Genomic DNA, 24069 nt, shown 5'->3' on the forward strand with positions numbered 1-24069 from the left:
ATAGGCCTACAGTCAATCAGACCAATAATATGACGAAACAAAGAGCCTCACATGCATTGCGTGGTCCATTTTGAAGCAGGGAAAAAATATGGCAGCCGGGTCACAAAAGCCCACCACAGAGGCGAGGTGAGTGGCTGTTGGTGCCTTGCTGACACACTCCAGACATCTAGCACACCTAAATATCTGGAGCTGTCAGGGACTCCAAGAGCCAGTGAGGCTGCAAGACGCAGGCTGAGAGGGACAATCATACATCAGGGATTCTTTCTGGTAAAAGATCTTGTAGTTGGTGGCTCCTTGTCACCCGGTCAGTGCGAGTAGTGCGAAGACCACAACTTCAAGACTCCAGACACAAGACAGCAAGTTGTGTTGTGTGAACAGTTCAGCAAACTGATGACTTTGAAAGTCTTGTAGCGGGTTTTTTTTTTTTTTACATAAGTTGCACTGGATGCCAGTTCCATTCAGTACATTCAAGCATGGCACTCCTCTATCAGTGATCGCCCCACATGGGATAAACAGTTGTGATTGGTCCACACAAGGCCAGTTTGGCTGAACAGGACAGGGACCAGACATATCTGTCAGTGCAAATGAAACATGAGCTCTGCAGTTTTGTCTGGTTTCAAGCCTAATGAATATCCATAAATTTGATTTCAATCCAGCCATTAGAGTGTGAGTGTGTGAAGCATGTGTGTGCCCCGTAAACTGCATGGCAATCTGCCAATTTCATCATTATATAAGAGGACATGATTGTCACTAGATAAAGGGTCAATGGGTTACTAGTAACATTATGTCGTATCCTCTGGGGACTATAAATATCAGCAGCAGGTTTCATAAAAAGCAGTCCATTTGTTTGTCATTGTAGATGTAAAAAATAAGCGTGGCTAAAAGATAAAAGTTTATTACAAATGTATTACTCTTGATAGTTAATTCAACATTGATAAATGATGCCAATAAAATCTGAGAAAGCTGTGAGAGAAAACTGTTGGGTTGTAGAACCCGGAGAAAACTGGATATCAATGCTAGTGTATTTGAAATACTTGAAGGGATAGTTCAAATTATTGAAGGGGAATTGTATGTTGTAACTACAGTCGATTGCAGCCGGCAAGTCCCCAATTTGAAGAAGCACACAAGAACCGTTTTACTGCTCCTTTTGTGCAGCTAATACACTGACAAGGATACAACATCCTTTCAAAAATCTGAACTATCCGTTTAATGCAGTGTATTGTACATCCAACCTGTATAATGTCGAATCTAACTTGAATTAATAAGAAGATAATGACCTAGTGATGCAGAAGAAATTAGCATTTCCTTTAACGAATGAATGTAAAAATATAGAATGACCTAGAGCAAGCTATATATGAGTTTTGCATGATGAACGAAAGAAATCGGTATTCGATATGAAGAGAACATGATGCCGTCAGTTCAAATTGTGTTTGGAAACGTTCCCTGCAGATGTAATTGTTTCTACCAGGGCATTGATGTCAGAAATTATCATGATAAAATTGCATTTATTAAACTGCTCCCTCTGGGCTTTAATTTTCTTAAAGCCCAGGGCATTCTAATGCACCCTTACATTATAATTCATCAAAGTATATCTGATAGCATTGTATAACTGCTGTAAAAAAAAATAGTTTGGTGGTTGGTTCTGTGTTGCTTTCTGTGTCCTCGGGTTTCGCTCAATTGCTTCTTAAGGTTTTATACAGAATGTGCAAAAGTAATTAACATGGTTGTTTTCACTTTATTCCATTCCATTATAGCTGTCATGTTATCTGGTCTGTATTCTCTGAAACGACATTTGTCTCCCTCCTGGAGACAGATTGGGCAGATTTATCTTGACAGCGGTGATGATGCAACAAAGTTTTAAGTATTTCCGTCACTAAAATAATGAAACCTCTTCAGCAGCGGTGTGGATGTCAAATACGTAGTTTTATTTTTTCTCTTCTAACCATTTGCTTATATGAACGGACTCAGTGATCAAACGATTACGGTTGCAACCTGTATTCAGTGTACTAGTCTTATGACTACCACAGAAGCGTTTGTAAATTTTGTATATGATTTGGGGTGTGAGATTCAAAAAGGTTTGATCTGTAGCCTGTACTTACAATACACTGTGGAAAAATTGTGAATAAAAATACAGAAATCGAATGACCTTTCTGCTTCAGATCAGTATGACTGCATGATGAAATTAAATTATATCCAACTTGCTGAGAGTGCAATTGCTCCACTGAAATTACATCATTGGGAGGACAGAAGTGTTTTATGCATATTAACTAGACCTGTTCAGGACACAATGTGAGAATTCATTGATCGTTCCATCATGCTTGGGTCTTGCCAACAATGATGTAATTTCCCTGCAGTTGAATTATGTTAACGCTACGGGTTTTCATCCTATGAAATTCCAATTAAGCACAACCCTCTTGCTGTTCATCACATGGGTTTTATTATTCTGTGTAAAATAAAAATAAAAATTATAAAGAACAGGACACATGGCACAAGGGCACAGAAGAAAAAGAAACATGTGAAAACTAAAGAAAAATGAGCCTGAAAGCTGTTCTATACATACAGAGGCTGACTTTGTACACTGCAGCGTGCAACATTGAATCATGAGCTAGTATCCTAGCTCATATTCCAAAAAAATAAATACATATTAACTTAATGAATCCAAGACCCCATTGTTCTTTTCTTTGGGAAAAAACAAACAAACAATAAATCACATACTCTGCAGGAGGGTCTTAATCTGAAAAGATGGATTTGGACACTGTAATGAGTCACAGCTAATAATCAGACCCTCATGTTGGCATTTTCATTGAACTTGAAATGGAGAAGTAATACCTCATAAACCTTTCAGCGGGTATGAAAATACTCATTAAGTAGATATTCAATCCACAGAATGAATGCTTCACTGGAGGCTGGGCATAATAGACCTTTTTGTCAGCAAATGTCTTAATATGTCAGGAAGCAGGAAAAGTGCAGGTGTTCCTAATAACATTAACAATGGCTCTGTCCTATCCAAGTGCCCCAGTTAGTAGTGCCAGTGAGCCAGTATGCACAATACCAGGACTCTGAAACTGAACTAGTTAACAGAAAATCATTTCACAGTTTGAGTAGATATCCTCACACTGAATTTTGAATGGATGCACTGCAGGTTATGATTTATCACTCTCAGACAACATCCTCTGTGTCAGAGCGAACTCTCGAGCTTCCCGGGGTGTGCGGATGTATGAGTCAATTTCACTGTCTGAGATTTCCTCATCGCCAGTTACATCCTTGAGCTCGGGCTGCTCCACTCTCCTTCTCTTAGGATGAGTCACACACGGTGGAGCAAACAGCACCCTCTTCCCCCAGTTTGGGGCTGGACCGTGGCTCTCCTGAGTGTCACTGTGCAGCTCAGGCACTGTGCACAGATTATCATCTCCATCTCCTGGTTGCGTGGCCCTTTCCTTGTTCAGTTCACATTGCTCCACAGAGAATGCATTTGGATTCTGCTCAACAAGCTCAGAGACTTGGGAGGGCCCCGTCTCTTCAGTCAGAGAGTCCTCACAGCTGGCCTGACACTCTGCTAACTGAGCGTCCTCGTGGGCTCTCAGAGCCTTCCTCAGCAGGGCGTACCTGTTCTTTAGAATATCCTCCACCTGCTTAACAACATTGTCTGGCGTCACTGGTTCCCTGACCCAGGGAATCTCCTTACCCAGCTCACACAGCACCTTCTTTATCTCAGCTATTCTCTTCATAGCTGCTCTGTGCTTACTCACTTTGGCAACCTGACAGAATTTGTCCAGAGAGATTTTCAGGCGGTGCTTGTTGGGTTTCAAGGACTGCCAGGACAGATAGAGTGCCGCCATCATTATGGGGATGGGCTTACGGCCAGTCACAATCCAGGAATCTGCGGCCAGCTCCACCAGGGCCACGGCTCGTTTGGTCAAGACCTTGGAGCTCTCAGCCAATTCTTCAGGAACATGAAGTGAACTAATTTTGTACCTGAGGGAAAGCAAAAACCTTCAGTACAGTTACTCAACAACTTATCTTGAAATCTTTTTAGAAATGTATCATTTAAAGCATTACTGGTGTATGATTTAGAGCACATCATGGTTTTCAATTCTGCGTTGTAGCTTCCCAGATAGACAGTTAACTTTAAATTACTTCCATGAGATCGACTGGCATTTGCAACTTAGATCTAGGTTAAACTCAGTAGTTGCCCTAAAGAATTCAACATTTAACTTCAGAGGGATCAACTTGAGGTTATAACCCTTCAGTCATTCACTTACTCCTGACTGTAGGTCTCGATCACATCAGTGACGTTGACGAGCGGAGCCTCAACATTGAGAATCTTCACCATCTCTTGGTAAACCACTCCCACCACCATTGGGTCGGCCTCGAGCAGGCAGCTGATGGTTCCCATGGTTATGGGCCAATTGAGCAGTCGGCAGCATAAAAGCACACAGCAACCGGCAAGAGCCTCTTTCTTCTGGAGGCTCACTCTGATGAAACTTTCATGCTGATAGGCCCGGTTGAAATAGGTCTGCGAGAGATCCTCGATCTCGCAATTGACCCTCAGAATCCGACAAATGGCTTTCACACGCTGCACACCTGCAGAGGTTTAGCAATTAGATATGAGCATGTGGTAGATTTCTTCACTGACCAGCCAAAAAAACAATAGTAATCTATTAAGTGGTTGGTAAAAACCGAGAAAATCCTTGGAGAGAAGATCTTACCTTTTATCAGGTTCATACACGGCTTTTTGGCCACAGCTGTGGTCCGACTGTAGCTGACGTCTGTAAAAAGCACACAGATTCAAGTCAAAGACAAAAGGTAAATGTAAAAGTGTCAAGTGGTTGGGATTATCAAATATATCAATGCAAGTAGAAATTGGCATGCTATTCAACTATACAGAAGTCCTGTATAATGCAGGCGTCACTCATCTGATTCACTTTACACGAACATAACTGCATCATAAATGGAGCAGTAGATAACTCAGTGCTTTGAAGTTTCCCAGAGCTTTTCAGGCTCTGAGCTGGATTGCCACCTGAGCAAAGCGGGCCCTGGGGCCCCAAACTCTCAGGGGTCTTAAAGCTCCCACATTCACTACGTGTCATTTGCCTTTTGGTAAATCTAATTAAAATGTACAACTGGCATATGAAACATTACAGTACAATATATCAACTCAAATAAAGAGGACATGAAGGTGGCCCTTTGTCAAAATGTATACATGGTTCATATTCCTAAAAAAAAATCTGTATTTAATTAAATTACCACTACAATCCCCTGATGGATTAATCTGGCCCTGTTTAGATCCATGACGATGTTGCTGCAGGGCGCACTGGGCGACATGTTTATCTTACTCTGGACAGTTCACTCCTTTGCCCTTGAAAGAAGATCTACAGTGACGCAAGGACGCTGCATAGTTGTCATCTTAGGGATGCCCACTACATTGTCTCATTTACCTCTAATGGTGTCTAGACATGCAAAAGAAATGCCTGGGTTTTTAGATATCTGTCTCAAACGTGTATGCCTTTATCTCCATAGAATGAAGGTGAATGAGATTTTGTTTATGGTGCTCACAGTACTGTAAAAAATGACATCAGGTGTGTGGAATTTGCAGTGAACAAATTCATTAAACCAAAGCCTCACTGAAAGTGGTTCAGGTAAAATCTTCTCCTGCTGTTAGGACGCAACAGTCCTTGTAGTCCCTTCAAAGTGGTTACAGTGATCAAAGTGAAGTCTGGTAACACTACAGGACCAGTACCTACATTCAGATATAACTTTTGGGAATAGCATGACCTGTGTAAAACCTAAAAAAAATACCAATATGAGTTTAATGCAGATATATTAGCATCTGTAGTTTGAGATGCTTGAGCTATTAAAAACTATAAAGGCTATCTACCAGAGATCCCTTAAAAGTTGATAATAATAATAATAAAAATGATAATAATAACTTTAATTATGTAGCACGTTTAAAAGTGTTTTGACAAACAGACAAAACACATAAATCCATACACATATACAGACCCAGAGAAACGATAGGACGCTTTTGATAAACAGTAAAAACGACAAATGAACAATAAAAAAGTGAAGATAAGGTTAAATGACAGTAAAAAGACAAAATAAAAATAAATAGATCAAATAAATAATAAATAAATTAAAAAGACATCACGTAAAAGCAAGTCTATTGAAATGTGTTTCTGCCACCCACAGCTCCTTGTATAGTAAGCAAATAGGATGTATCAACATTGATTATGCTGCCTGTGTATGTATATATGTTGTGCATGAGAATTAATGTTAATTGTAGTAATTCGTCAGTGTTCATACCTGAAACTCCGACGTACTCATCGTTGGTCAGAAGTCCTTCAGACACCACAGAGCCGCAGTCCACACACACCATCTGGGTCTGACAGTACAGGTCATCGCCCACGACGTTTGAGGAGCCGCAGCCCGGGCAGCGCAGCCCCGCAGGAGACATCCTCCAAACACACAAGGGCTCAGATTAACGATACTTGTGAAACTGGGGTTAAGTCATTTCCGCACACCTGCAACACACGGGAGAAACTGCAAACTGTTGTCGGACTGAACGACCAATCAACGTTGTAGCAGGTCTGACGAACGCGAGTCAAATATGTCCGGGTAGATACAAACGACCCGATGTCAATGGTTCCGCTTGGTTGTAGATGCAAAGACGGTCATCTGAGGTTACAATGAAGTGACAATCTTTAGCTATCCTCATAATAAACCTATAACCTTAAAGGATGAATATGTATCTTCATTAAAAGCTATATTAAAAAAAAAAATACACCCACAGGGCGTTTTGAGCGGTACAGAATGAAAGTATTGCTTTTCCATTAAAAAATATTTAGTCTGAATTAATATTCACATTTCCTATTATGGGTTTGACAATGACTTTCTGTCACTTTCTGTTTTTATTGTACCTGCCAATAGCGTTGGGAATTGTGGGTTGCCAGGGTTGCCTGTTGTTGGGTGCAGCTACTGTAGGCTGGCACTGGGTGAAATGGAGTTTTTCCAATCCTGCAGCTGCTTATTTGTCCCAGCAGCTGAGTGACTGGAGACGGGCAAAAACCAGTCAATATAGGCCAAGCATTCACTCCATGGACTGAGATAAAGGAGTTCAACAGAATTAAAACGCACACCGAAATGACAACGTTCCTCCTTGATCGGTAAGCTAACTTTAATGTTCACTCAGCTGTAACGGTTAATGGTAACTGTCCTCAAACTCCTCTGCAACTTGTTTTTATGGTGTGGTTTGCTGGAGGGAATGGGTTCAAACAGGCTCAGGTCTCCTGTAGGCTAGTAGGCCGGGTCTAACCAACCTGGCAACCTGAGTGATGGATTTCTGTTGTTGCGACTATGATCTTGAGACACTGGATGTCGCTGTTCTGCTCATTCTCCATATTCAACCTTTAATATTAATCTAAGGAAGTATATCCTACTTAATCCTACTTTCTCCATTGAAAATTATTTTGCGCAGATATTAAAAACCTGAAGAAAAGTACCAGAAGGAAAAATATAAAATAGTGAATCCCAAATAGCACACATACTAAATTCACATTAGAAAAAAGAAACTTCAGAGAGCTTGCAGAAAAAAATATATTTTATTATGCATATTTCAACACCATCAGCTAATTCAGTGTGCATCATGTTAATAAGCTGAGTAAAGTGCATTTTGGGGGTTAGTAGAATCATGTAAACTTTAACATTCAGTAGAATAGCAAGACATGTTATCTACAGTACATAACTAGTGCATAGCTTTGACAGTAAATTAAGGCTTTTCTTCAAATTGGAGATAGACAGAAAGCTGTTTTTTTAACCATAAATACAGTAATGAAGTTTTTTCAAGTTGGCAACATTTGGCATTTATCAAAGTAATGTCTGACAAAATGTTTTGCTCAATATGAAGATAGTCTGGACAAATAGGCCTACACAAAAGAGGTTGTTCAACACATAGCAAAGTGTCACAAATACGACTGGAAAAATGTTAAATATCTTTATAGTCAACATCTTTGATTGCAAATCGACAATCCCTCGATTGAACAGATCTGAGCTGAAACTGCTCCAGCTTCTGCAAGATTTCTTTTACAAAATATATTTAAATCATTTTTCATTGACCAGTATGGGGAACTTGAACTCTTATCTGTTCAAACCTTGTAAACCTAAACATTTACTCCAGCTACCTTTCATAAAATAATCCACAAGTAGGCCTACTTTGACATTTCTGTTGCAGTACTGTCAGATACTGGGTCTGAACTGATCGGGTACAGTGGGGATAAAGTGCCAGCTGTGGATCCACCTAGGCAGCTTTCTTTGGAGAGTTCAAGGACATGAGAATACTTGGCTGCTCTTCCATAACACGCAAAAGCAAGTTGTCGATGTACTGCTCCAGCTCAGATATCTTTTTGTCTCTCTGTGACAGCTGCTTTTCCTGTTTGAGCACCAGAGTGATGAGTTCCTCCTGAGTCAGCTGAGAGTAGGGCCCTTTCAGCCCAGTGCCATTTACCTGTGAGAGTGCATAAAACATGAAGAATATGTAACTGTATGTTAAAACACTAATATTAAACAAAACACTGATTTGTAAGATCTGAATGTTGATTCTGTTTAATGAACCAGACAATCAACCACTTCAGGATAAATACAGAAACTTTCCTTTGTTATTTTGGGAGCGTAAATCCTTTAATCGCCATAAAAGCTTTGAAAAAAAGATACCTTTGTTTTCTCCTGAACTCCAGAAATTATTCCTGTGGATTTGTTATCTCTCTCCCCCTGAACGACTGCAATAGACTGCTCTTCCAGAGGATTAAGGGGCTTTACGGGATGAAGTCTGAAATGACAAAATAAAAAAGAAAGACGTAGGCATTGGCTAGAAGGTAATGAAAGGAAATTGAGTATTGGTGTGCAAGTTGGACTCAGTAATTGTTTTTCTACACATCAAAGAGTAGGCTATTTAGCCTAAGGACAAAACAGAATATGGTAGTTTGTACTTTTTTATGTACACACAAACATCAGATAGAACACAATTAAGAACAAAAAAAGCAATGACGCAGGAGTATGAATAATAAATGAAAGGATGAATAGAATAGAAATACTTTATTGATCCCAAACTGGGCAATTGCAGTGTAACAGCAGCATTACACACAAAAGTAGTTTTATTGCCCAAAGTGGGACTCCAACCCACGACTCTGAGATTAAGAGTCTCACTCTCTACTGACTGAGCTAACCAGACAATGATAAGAGACTCTACATTAGAAATGTGCAGCGTGATCTTTTTTCTTTTGTGAAAGGGGATGATATTGGGAGCTACTGGTGTTTGATCTCAAATTTATGAAGATAGACGAGTTATATAACTAGGGATCATCACTGGAGCTGATCACAACAGCCTTGATGCTAATTCGGGCCAGGGATCTAAAAAGAGGTGGGGGTGTGGGCAATGGCCTACTAGTCCCCCTTCTTTCAGCACCCTTGCTTGGACCACACCGACCCTTGACCAGGACCTTCATTTTGATCTCAATGACACACCTGTAAAGTTTCGCAACAGCATCTTCTGCGGTTGGAAACGCTAGCGAGGTGACAACATCTGTCCACAGACAGACAGACAGACGTATAAACACCTAGCAATATCCTTGAAACTGCCTGTTTGTAGTTCACGCTATTGTTAGTGTGACTGGTAAATATTCTCTAGGGGAACTGAACCTTCTCACCTGCGTGAAGTTACAGGAGGCCCCTCCTTCCCTTCCTTCTCAGCGCTCTGCACTGTCACAGGCTGGGACTCTTGTTGTGGAGCATCCTGGATATGCACAGGACTTCTGCCCCCTGCCTTGGGGTCACATGCATGGGTTACACCGTTATCAGTCACACCTGTATCTGGAACATGGTCTCCCTCAGTGTTTGGGTTGATTGAAGTGCTCGACGTGGCGTCTCTCTTTGCAGGAAGTGGGGCGGCGCGAGCCTTTGAGGATTTGATTTTTGTTTGAGAGGCGCCATCTTTATCAGGAACTTGTGATGCGACTGGAGGCGATTGTACCGGACCTGTGTCACCAGAGGCTGTCGGGTCATCTTGGGGTGCATTTTCTTCTTCGTCATCTTCAAATGGATTTAAGCCATAAACAATTGGAGCTCGTTTTGCCTCTGAGCCATCGGAAGACGGGGCTGTTTTGTGTTCAGATGATGGCTCTTCTTCCACAGAACGAGGTTTAGATGGCGCAGGACGTTTACTGTGTTTGGCTGCATTTGATGTTTCTTTAGTGGAACTTTTCTGCATCAAGCTCTGGGTGTTCTTTGTATCCGTAGGATACCTATTCAGAGGAGTGATCATTTGCACTGAGCGCTGAGGGAGAACGCTGACAGTTTTGATGTCTTTGTCTTTACTCTTCTTGTTCATTTGTGCCAAAAGTTGTACAGAGCCGTCCTGCTCCCTCTGACTCTGTGTCTCAGTTTCATTCCTTCCTGGAGGCTGAGGAGCCAGTCGCCTCTCCCGTTGAGTACTAATGGGATTCTTTTCATCAGTGGAAATGGGTTTGCTTCCCACTGATGATGCAGTAGATTGAACCCTGCAAAATTAGACAGACTCCATGAAATTTAGGCAAACTCAAGCGTTTAATTAAAAGAAGTCTCATGAGGATGACAAACAAACCCTTTTTTTAAGGATGTTGAAAAGGAGATTCATATCTAGTAAACCTTTGTGTTGTAAAATTAGAGAGCAAACAAAGGAGAACACAGAAAATTACTTAAATTTATAGTAATGCAAGTATGTAGTGAAATAAAGGACAAATGCTTTGACAGGAGACATAATGGTACTTTTCAGGTTCATACTTGTATTTTGAGTTTGTCCTAGAAAATTTAGATGATATTTAAGTTATTTTCTCACACTGTCTGTCTGAATATACCTGTAGTCATCCTTTGTCTGAAACACTCAGTTTTAGCGCCTGTCTCTTTAAGCCCTGCTCCCGATAAGCCCAGTGTGTTCTGATTGATGCGTTTCCACACCTGCACTCTCTGAGTCTCGGCACCATCATCGCAGCCAAAGAATGGCTGTAACGGCACTGTAGCAGCACTTTCTACCTATGTATAATATAGTTGTGACATCACAACAGTACAAAAGTCCTGACAGATCTTTTAAAGACAGTTTCTCTATACAGGCTGTGTGCATTTTCTCTGTGGATTGAGCATTTTGACACTTTCACAGTATTTATAAAGCACCTTGACATGCTTTATAATAAAAACAAACATTTAGATCTCATTTTTTTACAATATGGGACCTTTAAAATAGTAAGCAAATGACACCCTAAGATCTCTGTGAAATTACAGCCAACTTTCACTGTCAAACTCTTAATTACCATCGTTTCAAGTGATTTTCTCTCTACGTTCATATGACACCTATTCTAATAAGGTAAGACTGCACAATGAGCCCTTAATCTCAGTTGACAAAAGAAACATTCTCCTTGTCTCACACGTGTATGTGTCTGCAGGCTTGTACCAACTCTAACACACTCAAACCAGCACAAAGCTATGCAATTTTCACGATGGTGTCAGGTTGCGTTAGAGGAGAAGAGTTGCGACTGACTGAAAAACAGAAGACAAAGATAACACTCTGCAGTGTAATGCGTGTAATGACTGACTTTACATCGTTTTCATCAGGCATTCAAATTCAGTTTGACTACCTCATGTGCCGTTCTGCCCCTGGTCCTGTTCTGTTAATGATAACTGAGGCAGGTTACTCCATCTAGTCAACACCCACAATCTTCACTGTTTCCCACAGGTGGATTTCATAGGGTTTCCAACTACTGATGGTGTAAGAGTGCATGTCAAGTATATTTAAAAACAAAAAGGGGGGTTGTAAATTCTAACCTTTGTTGTACACTTGGCCCCCTGGCTGTGCTGCTGTCAGGTCCAGCAGGTGAGTTGGGAATCTCGTCAAAGGGATTTGAAAAGTCTTCATCAAACGGATTAGTCGAAGACACTTCCGCAGCCACTTTAGGTTTCTTCCCTGCAGCTTTGTGTTTGGTTTTACTTTCCTTCTTCTTCTCCTCTTTCTCCAGCCTCCTGGCCTCCTCTTCTCTCCTGCCCTTTTCAACTTTCTCCTCTTTCCTAATCCTTTCCTCCTCCTCAATTCTTCTCCTTTCTTGTTTTTCTACTATCCTCTTTTCCTCGGCTAACTTCTTACGTTCTTCTTCTTGCCTCCTAACCCTCTCCTCTTCCTCTTCTTTCCTCCTTCTCTCTTCCTCCACCCTTATCCTTTCCTCTTCCTCTCGTCTAATTTCCTCTTCTGCCACAATCTTTTTCCTTTCTTCCTCCAACCGTATCCTTTCCTCTTCCTCTCGCCTAATTTTCTCTTCTGCCACAATCCTTTTCCTCTCTTCCTCAGCCCTTATCCTTTCCTCTTCCTCTCGTCTAATTTGCTCTTCTGCCACAATCCTTTTCCTTTCTTCCTCCAACCGTATCCTTTCCTCTTCCTCTCGTCTAATTTGCTCTTCTGCCACAATCCTTTTCCTTTCTTCCTCCAACCGTATCCTTTCCTCTTCCTCTCGTCTAATTTGCTCTTCTGCCACAATCCTTTTCCTTTCTTCCTCCACCAATCTCTCACACTCTTCCTTTTCCCTCTGAGTCTTCTCATCCTCCTCTTTTCTAATCCTTTCCTCTTCCTGCCTTTGTATCCTTTCTTCTTCCTCAAGTCTCCTCTTTTTTTCACGCTCTTCTTCTCTTCTCACCATCTCTTCCTCTTGCCTCCTTGTCTCTTCCTCAGCCTTCTCCTCCTCCCTCCTGAGCCTCCCCTCTTCCTCCTTTTTAACTTTCTCTTCTTCAATCTCTCTTTCTTCTTCCTCCAGTCTATTTTGCTCTGCTAATTTGTGCTCCTCTTCTTGTCTCCTTGTTCTCTCCTCTTCCTCTCGTCTCCTTCTCTCTTCCTGAGCCCTTTCCTCCTCCATTCTAATCCTTTCACCTTCCTCCCTTTGCCTCCTTTCTTGCTCCTCAAGCCTGCTCTTTTCCTCACGCTCCTCTTCTTGTCTTCTCACCATTTCCTCTTCCTCTCGTCTTCTTCTCTCTTCCTCAGCCCTCTCCTCCTCCATCCTAATCCTCTCTATTCTTACTTTCTCCTCTTCAATCCTTCTTTCTTCTTCCTCCAGTATCTTTTGCGCCGCTAATTTACGCTCCTCGTCTTGTCTCCTCACTCTCTCCTCCTCTTGCCTCTTCCTCTCTTCCTGAGCCCTTTCCTCCTCCATCCTAATCCTCTCTATTCTCACTTTCTCCTCTTCAATCCTTCTTTCTTGTTCATCATGTTTCCTCTTTTCCTCTGCTAATCTTTCACGCTCTTGTTTTTCTCTCCTTATCCTCTCCTCTGTCTCTTGCTGCCTCCTATCTTCCTTAGCTCTCTCTTCTTCCTCCCTCCTAATCCTTTCCACTTCCTCCTTTTTAACTTTCTCCTCTTCTGTCCTCCTTTCTTCCTCCTCTTGTCTCCTAACCCTCTCTTCTTCCTCTTCTTTCCTCCTCCTCTTCTCTTCCAATCTAATTTCCTCACCAACATCCTCTTTTATATTTTCTGCTTCCTCCTCCTCCTCCTCCGTCCATGGTGAATATTGCCTCACCACCTGTAGTGAATCAGCAGATGGAGAGCTTTCAGGGACGTCCTCCATGGATCCGTGGCCTGAACTGTTCAGACTGAAGTTTGAGCTGACGCGAGAGGTCCGAGGCTGCGGCTCTTCACAGTATACATGACTGCCATTGATGCACACGTTGCTCTGTTCCACAGCTACATGTTTTTGGTGAGCAGAGGAAGAATCTTTGCTGTCTGAACTGCCTGAGCGTTTATGGATCAGGAACTTGAACTTCTTTTTACCTGAAGGGACATGGGGAACGTTAACATGTAACATTTAATGAAACAGGAGACAATAGAGAATAAGTGAATGGTGATATAGTAATAACCTTCAGAGGAATCCACATTTAGACCAGATGACTGACTGCCGCTCAGTGAGGAGTTCTTCGCAGGTAGAACGGACATGGACTGAGACATGTTCCTCTGCAGGTTAGACTTGGTAGAGAACAAAGACTTCATCTTGTGTTTTTTCTTTTTCTCATCCTTGCCCGCAGCTACCTCACCGTCCCCCTTTCCCTCCTCCTCGCTGTCTGTCAGAACCTGGTTTGATGGCACCAAGTTAGACGTGGCATCGGATTCCTTTTTCTTGCCGCGGACTTTGTCCTTAAACTTGCCCAGGCGAGATTTGGATTTTCCGGCAGCGGAGAGGTCAAACATGCTGGCGGTCATGTTGTTCCTCATGAACTGGATGTCCACAAGCACCTCTCCTCTGTCTTTGTCTGCCTTGCCAGTCTTGTCCAGCAACTTAAACCACCTGTTTAAGAGAGGCTTCTTATAAGAATGCATGTTAACAGATATGTTGTGCAAACTTTTTTTCAATAGAAAAGGACATTCAATGTTAAACAAGATGTCACCAACATCTTGTTTCATTGTTGGCTCTCTAAAGGTAAAAACATTCTTCAGAACCATAACAGCTGATGTTTTCTGACATAATCACCTTTGAAATTGATTATTTTCATTATCAACTGATCTGCAGATACTTTTCTAGATTAATCATTTGGGTCTAATAAAAGTCAAAAAGTAGTGAAAATGTCTTGTTTTGTCAGCCCAAATGCCAAAGATATTCAAATATGACACAAAAAAAATTGGAAAATATTGTTGGCAAGCGTTAGGTAACATTATCATTCACTTTGAGTTTGTGTCCCCTGGTGGATGTAAATCCAGTATTCATTCTCTTTTAGCTCTGTCTTTTGTCTATATCAACTACTCATAGCAATATCTGGCTCTCTAGCTGATAGCAGGTAGTGTAAAGTGTTTTTTTGGAGCTTTTTAGCTAAAAAACAAAACAGCTGCCTGCTGTGTCTGAAAAAAAAAACTGCTATGAGAGCAGTGAGATTGAACCAAAAAAAAACAAAAAGTTGCAGATTGGGCAGCTAAACAATGAGGTGAATCGCTCTTAAAAATTAAAATACAGTCTATATAAAAAAAATATATATACCTACCTACCTACTGTCGATTTACAATAACTTAACTAACTTTTAAGAGCTGATGCTCCGCACACTGCAATAAAAAGGTGCCACAGAGAAAAGAGTTATATTAATGGGGCATCATTTCCCAAGAGTGCTATTTATTATAGAGTGTAATCTACTGAATGGCTTCAAGAAGTCACAAAGACCAAGATTCATGTACAGTATGTTGATGTTTAGTCCTCGTCAGTTTCTTTGTGGAAACTATGATCTATCCCGTAGCAAATGGAGAGTGACTCAACAGCTTTTGGATGTTTTTGGAAAGTCTGTGAGGATTTAAGCACAACCAGCAAACTGACCATGGAGGAAAGTTTTATAAATAATAATACTGTTCTGCCTGTGGCAGCCTCTAATGTGGAGAAGTTATGAATGTTTCTACTGTGTGTACTTTTTTCTTTTTTTTAGAACCGATATTTGAAAGGCTTTATGAATGTTGTTCCTTTTTCATCCAGTGTCACGGATGATAATAAATAGTGCTACTTTAAGATTAGACTTGTAGTGTTGTTTTACGTAGCAGGCTCTCTGATAGCTCGTAACCAACTGCCCTGGAGACATTCATTGTCCTGTCTCCACACTGAGCATATACCGCCCATATATGCCCAGAGATCTAACCCTGCAGATAGTCAACAGACCAGTCAGCCCCTTGAAGGAGGGTTTTTTAATCTAACAAGATTAGTCTCTGCTCATCAAGTTCACAGCGAACCAATCTGCCATAAACCTAATCATCAACCTTTAAAAAAGCACATTTAGATCTAGCTTAACAATAAATTAGCAAAGTGACAAACACTAGCAACTTAAAATGTAAGTCTTGCAGAAAAATCTGAGCATACTCAGGAGGATAAAGGTGGACAGATGTCTATTGAGACCAGGTTGTGTCAACTTTGCACTACTTCTGCACCTGCGTCATGGTCCAACACTGACCCAGAAGGGTCCACGAAAAAGCAGAATACTTTAACGGAACAACGAAAAAGGAGCAGTCAGCATAAAAAGTGTCTATCATGCAGAAATCTGAGGTCAGCTCACCACTGAACAAACAACTCCAACTGAAATCTGGATTCCTGGGGAAATGAGGAAGGGGCCGTGGGCACATTTGTGTGTGTGTGTGTGTGTGTGTGTGTGTGTGTGTGTGTGTGTGTGTGTGTGTGTGTGTGTGTGTGTGTGTGTGTGTGTGTGTGTGTGTGTGTGTGTGTGTGTGTGTGTGTGTGTGTGTGTGTGTGTGTGTGTGTGTGTCTACACGAAGAGCATATTTCTGTGTTGTAGCTGCATCAAAAACTTGTCTGTTCTTACGATGTGAAAACAGAAGTTTACCTTCAAAATGCACATTTTTGGTTAAAAAAAAAAGTAGTTTTAAAAAAGAAAAAGCATTACTTAATATTCTTCTTATCATGAGTTTGTTTACCAACATCCCCCCAGCCCCATTTTTACCTACCACCTCTCCCTGAGATGCAATTGATATATAAACCGAATAGTATCTTCCTTTTAATAAATCAGATATGATGTTGATATTCACCCTCCTACTCCCTCAGCAATGCTCAGATGTGTTGCACAAGCAAATTAAGGAGGGAAACATATTTTCCTGGAAGTTGCCAAATGAGTGAGATTGCAGTCTCAGCCCCCATGCCGCCTGCTGATGAATAATGGGTTGAGATGTGCAAATTTCAGGCTTCGACATTAGAAATGTTCTACTGTGGGATATTTCATGATTTGCCTGATGGACCCCCATCAACACAACACTGCTTGGTAGATATTGCATTTATTTATCATGCAAATGAAGAGTGTTTTCTATAGATGTTATGTCCTTACTCCAGTGCACATTTACATTGACATTTACAAAGATGTGAAAAAGAATATCTATTCCATTTCATCAAATCCTCTTTGGCATCATCTGTTGGAATAGTAGTTATACAATACCTCTCCCTCCTCATTATGGTCTAACAATACAAATTAAATATTGGAAAATGTTAGCTGGAGGGACTTGACATTAAGTCAGTGTCCAAGTCCAGCAATCACTCATTTTTAGCTCTGTATTTTGGTCTCAGGTTTATTTAGCTGCTCAACCCTATGTTCAACAGCTATTTGCTAACTTCTTATAGTGTCTGTTTGCCATGGTGTGTGAGAGGTGGTTTTCAAGGCTTTTTCACAGAAAACAATTACCTGCTATAGCTGAAAAGGATGATAATGGGAGCGGTGAGAGTGGACTAAAACAGTGAAAGTACAGGCCTTAAAACCAAAGCCCAGCGCTGAAAGATGAGTTTGCTTAGTTGAGCTGAGGGGAACTGCAGAGTTATGCAATAATTCTCAGTGGGTTCATAATTACAAACAGTCAGTGATCTACTGTTAATATTAAAATACGGATTATACCTTCTTTAAAAGGACTTTGAATCCGTTTTGGCACAAAAGTTGAGTTTCAAAGCTTATTATTGAGCGTAGCTGGTCTGAAGCTTTCAATATTGTCATAGATTAGACTAAACTGATATTTTACCCCTACTTCATGGGCGACTTTAAAACACCTTTATCCATTTTTAAGGAAAATATAAAATCTACAATTCCGTGTCAACTGCACAAACTCCCCAATCCTTTGAAACTCATATTAGACTCTATAAGGCTTCACAGAGATGAGAGGAACTGCAAAATCTAGTATAAACTCTGGGTTTATGAAGCCCTTTTACGTACAAGTATTAACGTAATCTATTGTTAACATATTAACATCGATCGCAGCATATTCTTATACAGTATCATTTCACAAATGTGTTTCCTTATATTAATGATTCTGGAAAACCAGCGATTAAAAAAACAACCATTTTGTACAATATAACATAGTATTAGTATTTCATATTAGTACACTATTCTGTAAAATAGTATAACAAAATACAATTACACTGTACAACTGATAAAGTATTAGTATATTATAGTACTAGCACTGTGCTTTACAGTGCAATACTATATAGTATAACGTGGTATATAACATAGGGAATATTATGGTAAAGCACATTATGCTTTACTGTAGCATAGCACAGTGTGGTATGGTATAGTATTTATATTCTTGCTGTATATTATTAACACTGCAGCCTATAGCATGCTAAAGCATTCTAGATTAACAGTGCACAAATAGCATATAAAACTATATAACACTTTATCTTATAGTATAATATAATGACATTTATGGTATAATCACAACCCTGACCTTTGAACTACTTTCCTGATACCAACACATGCCACTAAATCAAATACATCCCACATGAATTAAAAAAAGAGAAGTTGTAGGCTAGTTCAGTTTCAACAGAAGGAAGTTGCAAAAGTGTCAGGGTGTTGAGCGTGTGCAGGAGGAAGAATTTAAAGTGGCTTTCACTTAACAGTGCTGATTAAACACAGTCATGTGACAGCCCTGTGAAAAGTAAAGAAGTGTTCTGCTCTTCTGTACAGACAGAACCACAATAGGATAATGCATGACTCAACATTTTAAAAATGTATTCTACTTTCTGCACACACACATCCTTCCCTGTGAAGCCTGAACTACTGATAAGACAATGCGCCGCTCAAGCCTTTCTTATCACTGAGCACAGCTGTGTGAGTGGGAGAAGAGCTGAATGAGTAAAAACAACTCAACTGTGATAGTGTCCAAGGCTCATTGTATCAGCCCGCGAGTCAGAGAAGACAAAATTAAGGCCTCCAGAGGAAATTTGTAAAACTGACTTGTAATGTGCTTTTCAGAACAAAATCAATACATGCTAAGGAAAGATTGACGTACAGTAAATGTGTTTCAAATGACAAAATACAGGATGAAAGCTGTAATTCAGACTCGCTGTGCTGTACTGCGCACGCACACACATGCGCACCACAGCTTCACAGCGCAGGTGCTCTCAGGCCTGACAGCACTACAATAAATGTCATTCAACTCGTCAGCAGCCTCAATGATGTGGGTGTTATAATGCCCTTGTAGTTGATAGTGTTATAAAGTTATTAAACAGGCCTTTTTCAAAAAACATATTTTGTCATGTCAGAGTAAGAAAAGCACGGGTAAATAATAAAACGTGAATCTTCCTCCAGTAACTAAATACATATCTGTTCATTCTGACCAGTTTCCACCTGTGCTATCTACACATTTCTGTAGACTGTTGAGTGAATACTAACAGTATTGCCTTCTTAAGCAAGCACCACGTTCAAAAAATAAATAAAATAAATAGTAAAACTTGATGAAATAATTGCTTTCGGCGTAAATCATGTACCTTAAACAGTAGAGCTGTGTACTGGTAGCTCATGGAACATGTTTGTCAGTACAGACCTTGCTAGATTGTCTCTGCTGCCTTCGCTGTTTGCTTTTCATAGATAAAAACAGTGAGGAATGTGAGACTGAAGCTGGATTTAAACCTCAGTGTCAAGGTACATTCCCTGAGCTCACAGAGGACTACAGAAAAATCAACAGAAAACAAGTCGAGCATTTGTGCAACGTCTCAAATCACCTCATATCCTCATAAAACTATGCATGTATAAAATGCAAATCTGAACCTACGGTCAAGGGAAACCAATATCGGATTTTTAAATCAAACAGAAGCCATGTGATCAGAGATACACACACTACAAAACCCAAAACCATGCACGGTTAAACATGCACTGTACACCCAGGTGAAGTTTAGCGTAGCATGCTGAGCGTTGGACACAAGCCAAACCCGAGGAGCAGGCAGAACAGTATGAAAGGTTATTTGTGACCAAATGCATTTGAAGCACAGTTCTCTTCATGCTTTCAGATCTTACTTGAACTATGGATTTTTCACTGTGATTTTCACAAAACAAACTTAGAGTGGGTGGACCGTTTGCTCCGTTTGATAAAAGGCTTAACGAAACATGAGCAGTAATGAAATCGAGCCTTGCTATGGACTACATTGCAAGTCATGCAATTATTCAGGACATCAAACAGATCCAAACAACGACAAACAACCCTGGAGAAGGAAGTCTGTGTTTGTGCATTTAAACTGGTATGCAGTCTGCTCTTGTATAATACCTGTCACACGGTGGGGGACTAAAATACAGTTTAGCGTATCAAAAAATGTTCCATTTTTTAGTGAACTAGAGATATGGTAGATGGGTCTTGCGTTTTAAATTTTAACAAGGATGTCTTGGATTTAAAGGTTAAACATTCTTATTTGACTTATTTGACTTATTTGATGCACTGAAGAGCCTATTTTCTGCTTAAAAGGAGGAGATATAATGGTTATTACTGCCCCAGTAGCACCAGCAACCTGTAAAACCTGATCACCTCATTACTTCACCTACTTTACTCGGTGTGAAGGCAGTGTAATGTGAACCTGAAACTCTGATGTTGTATCTGAACAAAACTGTGAGTCACTTGGACTTCATAAGAAGTCTGGGTATTCTTTGGGGAATCTGCCCGTTGTTCACAAGCTCAGTCAATGAAAAAGGTGAATCCTTCGACTCACGTCCTTTGCCTGGAAAGTAATGTTGATCGGGACCCTTGAAGGCTGCTGCCAAGGGAACAAATCCCTTAAGCTGCACCAGAGCGAGTGGACAGAATTCATAAAACCCACCAAAGCAGGTCTGTGTAGTGATGCGTGGCTGTGTGTGCGTGCTCAAATACCTCACCTCAGTGGGAAAAAAAAGGGCAAATTTCAGAGGGAACTCACCTCCAGAGTCATTCAAATGTAAAAATGAAGGGAAACATATTCATAAAATGAATTGGGTTTCAAAGATGCGGCATAATGTTATTACTAAATTTAAAAGAAAACATGGCAACAACTGTAAGTATTAAGGATTTAATATGGATTATAGAGTTTTGCCCTCAGACCTCAGAGCTGAAGTATGACAGAACCAGCAGTTGTTCCCCTGTGGTGCAGATGGGAAAAATACCCAGTCTTGATTTCACCTCCCATGATCCTCATTTACATGCAGAAGACTAAAATCAGTCCAAAAAGTGCATACTGTACATGTATAGAACATACAGCCTTGTATTCAGAGGAATAGAAACAGATAAAGTGATCATGTATAGTGCCAGATTATTTTTCAAGGATAAACGTTTTGTTCACATAAGCAGCACTTGATTTTGACATAGCCCAATCTGTCCTCAGGGTCAGCTGCAGCTTTCTTTCAAGAACCAAATGCCTTTTGATTGCTCAAAGAAACTTCAACTAAATGATTTCTTTTGAAGCTCAATGATGCCTCCTTTAAATTAGAGGGACTGTTATTTGTTTGGTAGAGGCTTACAGGCCTGTTAGTAGATTCATTCTTAATTGACAGAAAGTTTCAGCAACTGTTTTCTGTTTTTTTATTATGATAACACTAAATGTCTTTGGGTTTTTTTTACCCTTGGTTGAACAGGAAATGGTGGGACCTTGGCATTTGGAGTATACTTACTGACATTGGACAATGAATCGAGGAAAATGATCTACAGTAATAATCGTAAAGTCAATAAATTAGAATAATGGTTAGTTGCAAACCTCTCTCTTACTCCATCCAAACAAATAACCCTCTAGCGTCATGCTGTGTGCACTCACTCGGTCTTGTTGCGGGTTTTGTCCTCACTTAGTTGCAGCAAGTTGATGACAGCCTGTCCGAGCAGTTTGTCTGGACCCACCAGGGCCCGGTGCAGGACGTGGACATGCAGCGTGGTGCGCTCCGTGCCTCCTCCACCTCCTTTTCCGCCGCCCTGCAGCAGCTGCGGCAGGTCGAAAGCGGCCTCCTCCTTCCACACCGGTGCCACGCTCTTCTCCACCACCGAGGTCTGGAACTTCTCCTTGCCCACTTGCATGAGCGCATACGCATCGTTAGTGCCGCTTTTCCCCTTTATCCTGAGGCCTCTCGCTTGGTGTACCGTTACCTGGACGCTTGTGGGACACCACTGCTGATCCGCCAGAGACATGCTGACCAGTACTTGTTTCTGGATTAACACAACAAATTAAATCCCAAAACAAAACTCGGTGAAGCCTACCATCGGTTCACCGTGAGACTGGACAGACGCGAGGAATAGTACTTTTTTCCCCAATGAGCTTCGGAGAACTTGAGGAAACAGCTGATTGGGCGTGGTTACACTGAGAGGGGCCCTTGGTTAAGACAAGACACTCCCCCAGATTAACCGATTACATGAGGCATGCTGCCTATTGGAGTAGCATTGGAGTATTCACACCACAACAATCATTTAGTGGAGCCAACAGGTCACACTTCATCCTTGTTGACACCTGCCAGAGTGCATTAGCATCACATCAGCTGAATCACATTCATTGATTTACTTAATTAAATTGACAGTTTTTAATCATCTTAGTCCCTCTGTTAGTTTTGCCTTTTCATCAAAACATGTTTATGCGACTTTTACTATACTCTGTAAAAATGTATAGTCACTGTCCCATTTACCCCTACAATAAAATCTTCCTGATCTAAAAACATGAGACGTCTTCTCTATTAGTGACGTGTAGAGACAACAGGATACCTGACAAGGCTGTGACAGCTGAGAGGGCTCATGTGGTTGGATTCAGTTTCACATGCAGCTCCAGTTTGAATCTCAATCAGGCTGCATTTCAGATGGATTGAATACTCTCATATACCTTAAATGTGTTTGTTTGTTTTGTCTTTTAAGCCCATTAGTGGACTGGCGCCCTTGTCAAAGGTGATTCCCTGTGTTTACCTCTGGACATGTTGGGATAAACCAGGGGTGCCTAATCCTGCTCCTGGAGAGCCATTGTCCTGCATGTTTTAGGTTTCTCCCTGCTCTAACAAACCGGATTCTAACGATTTTCAACCCCCTAACAAGCTTCAGCTGCTTGATAACAAGCACATCATTAAACTCAGGTGTGTACAACCAGGGAGTAACCTAAAACATGCAGGGCAGTGGCCCTCCAGGAGCAGGATTGGGCACCACTGGGATAAACCTTCAACTCCCATGAGCCTGAGCAGGATTAGGTGGGTATGCTCATGCCGGACGTTCATGTCTGGAAACTGACTCCTGCTGTTGAAAAAAGGGAACAAAATAAACACGTTGTTGGTCAAAAACAAAACAAATTCTAAACTTACATTATCATGGTTTTACATTGCATACCAGACTTCAAAGTTTGATCTCAGTTTCACTGCTTCCTGGTGCCCGGCAAAGATTAAAGGCGAGTACACATATAGAGCCTTGAGCCAATTAGAAAGGTGACGCACTGGTGTATTGGCACTGCCACTGTCTGACTGCGATGTAACAACTGTAGTACTAGGCACTACTAGACACTTTAATCAGATTTACAACAAGCTCACATGCCAGTAAAAAGAAGGCAGGAAAATAAAAAGTCACTTTAGGACAATTCTATGGACAATTGTTTTCCTAATTTCACAAACATTAATGAATAATGATTTTACAACGATAAAAACATACATTTAAAACATTTTTTCTTTCACTCAGATTCTTTTAAAAATGACAACAAATCAATATAAATTCACATTCACCATTATGTAAGATGTCACTGTATATGATGAAAGAGTATTTATCACGTCATGCATTCACTGTGTCCTTTTGTTGAATCTCCATTGCTTTTCTTCTCCTTTCCCGAGGTAAGGAAAATATTACCCACCCAGACTCAACACAGTGTCATTAGTGTCTTCCACAAATAACTAAACATTAGGGGGTAATACTGTACACAGTTTCACTCAAAGCTTAAAGCCAATAACGATGTGTTTTGTGAATCAGTGTCTGTGTTTTATGTCAGTGGAAACCTCTCTTTCTAACAACCATCCATCCATATGTTCATATGTGGCAGGTACCAAACGCTGCAGACAATGGCCCAGCTACTCATCATACTCAGCAGACAGTTCACCATGTCAAACTTACTCCTGTTCCAGAAAAACTTGACCCCAAACCATATGCTTCAAGCTTCTTTACGCCCAATTACAAAAAGAAATACACAGGGGTGAACAAAATGTACTGTGTATTATAATCCAATACACACTGAGCTAAACATCCTGAATGACTAATGGTTGCAGAACAGCGGGACTGGCTACAGTATAATGCAAGAGCAATGCAAATGCCGATAAGATGCA

The 24069-nt window shown here is 40.8% G+C and overlaps 2 protein-coding genes across 2 annotated transcripts; both read right to left on the reverse strand.

Annotated features, from left to right (window-relative positions):
- Positions 1-2658: 2658 nt before the first annotated feature.
- brf2 (BRF2 general transcription factor IIIB subunit) lies at positions 2659-6454 on the reverse strand (the record flags this gene model as incomplete). Its single annotated transcript, XM_083930046.1, has 4 exons — positions 2659-3975; positions 4263-4584; positions 4710-4769; positions 6304-6454. 4 exons carry the CDS (start codon positions 6452-6454, stop codon positions 3144-3146), a joined length of 1365 nt encoding a protein of 454 aa, XP_083786172.1. The 3' UTR covers positions 2659-3143.
- Positions 6455-7579: 1125 nt separating this feature from the next.
- rab11fip1b (RAB11 family interacting protein 1 (class I) b) lies at positions 7580-22004 on the reverse strand. Its single transcript, XM_083930039.1, has 6 exons — positions 21558-22004; positions 13915-14339; positions 11845-13828; positions 9699-10547; positions 8707-8821; positions 7580-8500 (listed from the first exon to the last, which is right to left on the reverse strand). Exons 1-6 carry the CDS (start codon positions 21920-21922, stop codon positions 8294-8296), a joined length of 3945 nt encoding a protein of 1314 aa, XP_083786165.1. The 5' UTR covers positions 21923-22004; the 3' UTR covers positions 7580-8293.
- Between the last annotated feature and the right edge of the window lie 2065 nt (positions 22005-24069).

Source organism: Echiichthys vipera, assembly GCF_963691815.1.
Source record: "Echiichthys vipera genome assembly, chromosome: 16".
Taxonomy (NCBI): Eukaryota; Metazoa; Chordata; class Actinopteri; order Perciformes; family Trachinidae; genus Echiichthys; species Echiichthys vipera.

Coding starts and splice junctions, on each gene's coding strand:
- rab11fip1b (XM_083930039.1), bottom strand. CDS start 21,922: ATGTCTCTGGCGGATCAGCAGTGGTGTCCCACAAGCGTCCAGGTAACG. Junction 13,829..13,914: donor AAATGTGGATTCCTCTGAAG/GTTATTACTATA, acceptor ATGTCCCTTCAG/GTAAAAAGAAGTTCAAGTTC. Junction 8,501..8,706: donor GAGTTCAGGAGAAAACAAAG/GTATCTTTTTTT, acceptor GCACTCTCACAG/GTAAATGGCACTGGGCTGAA.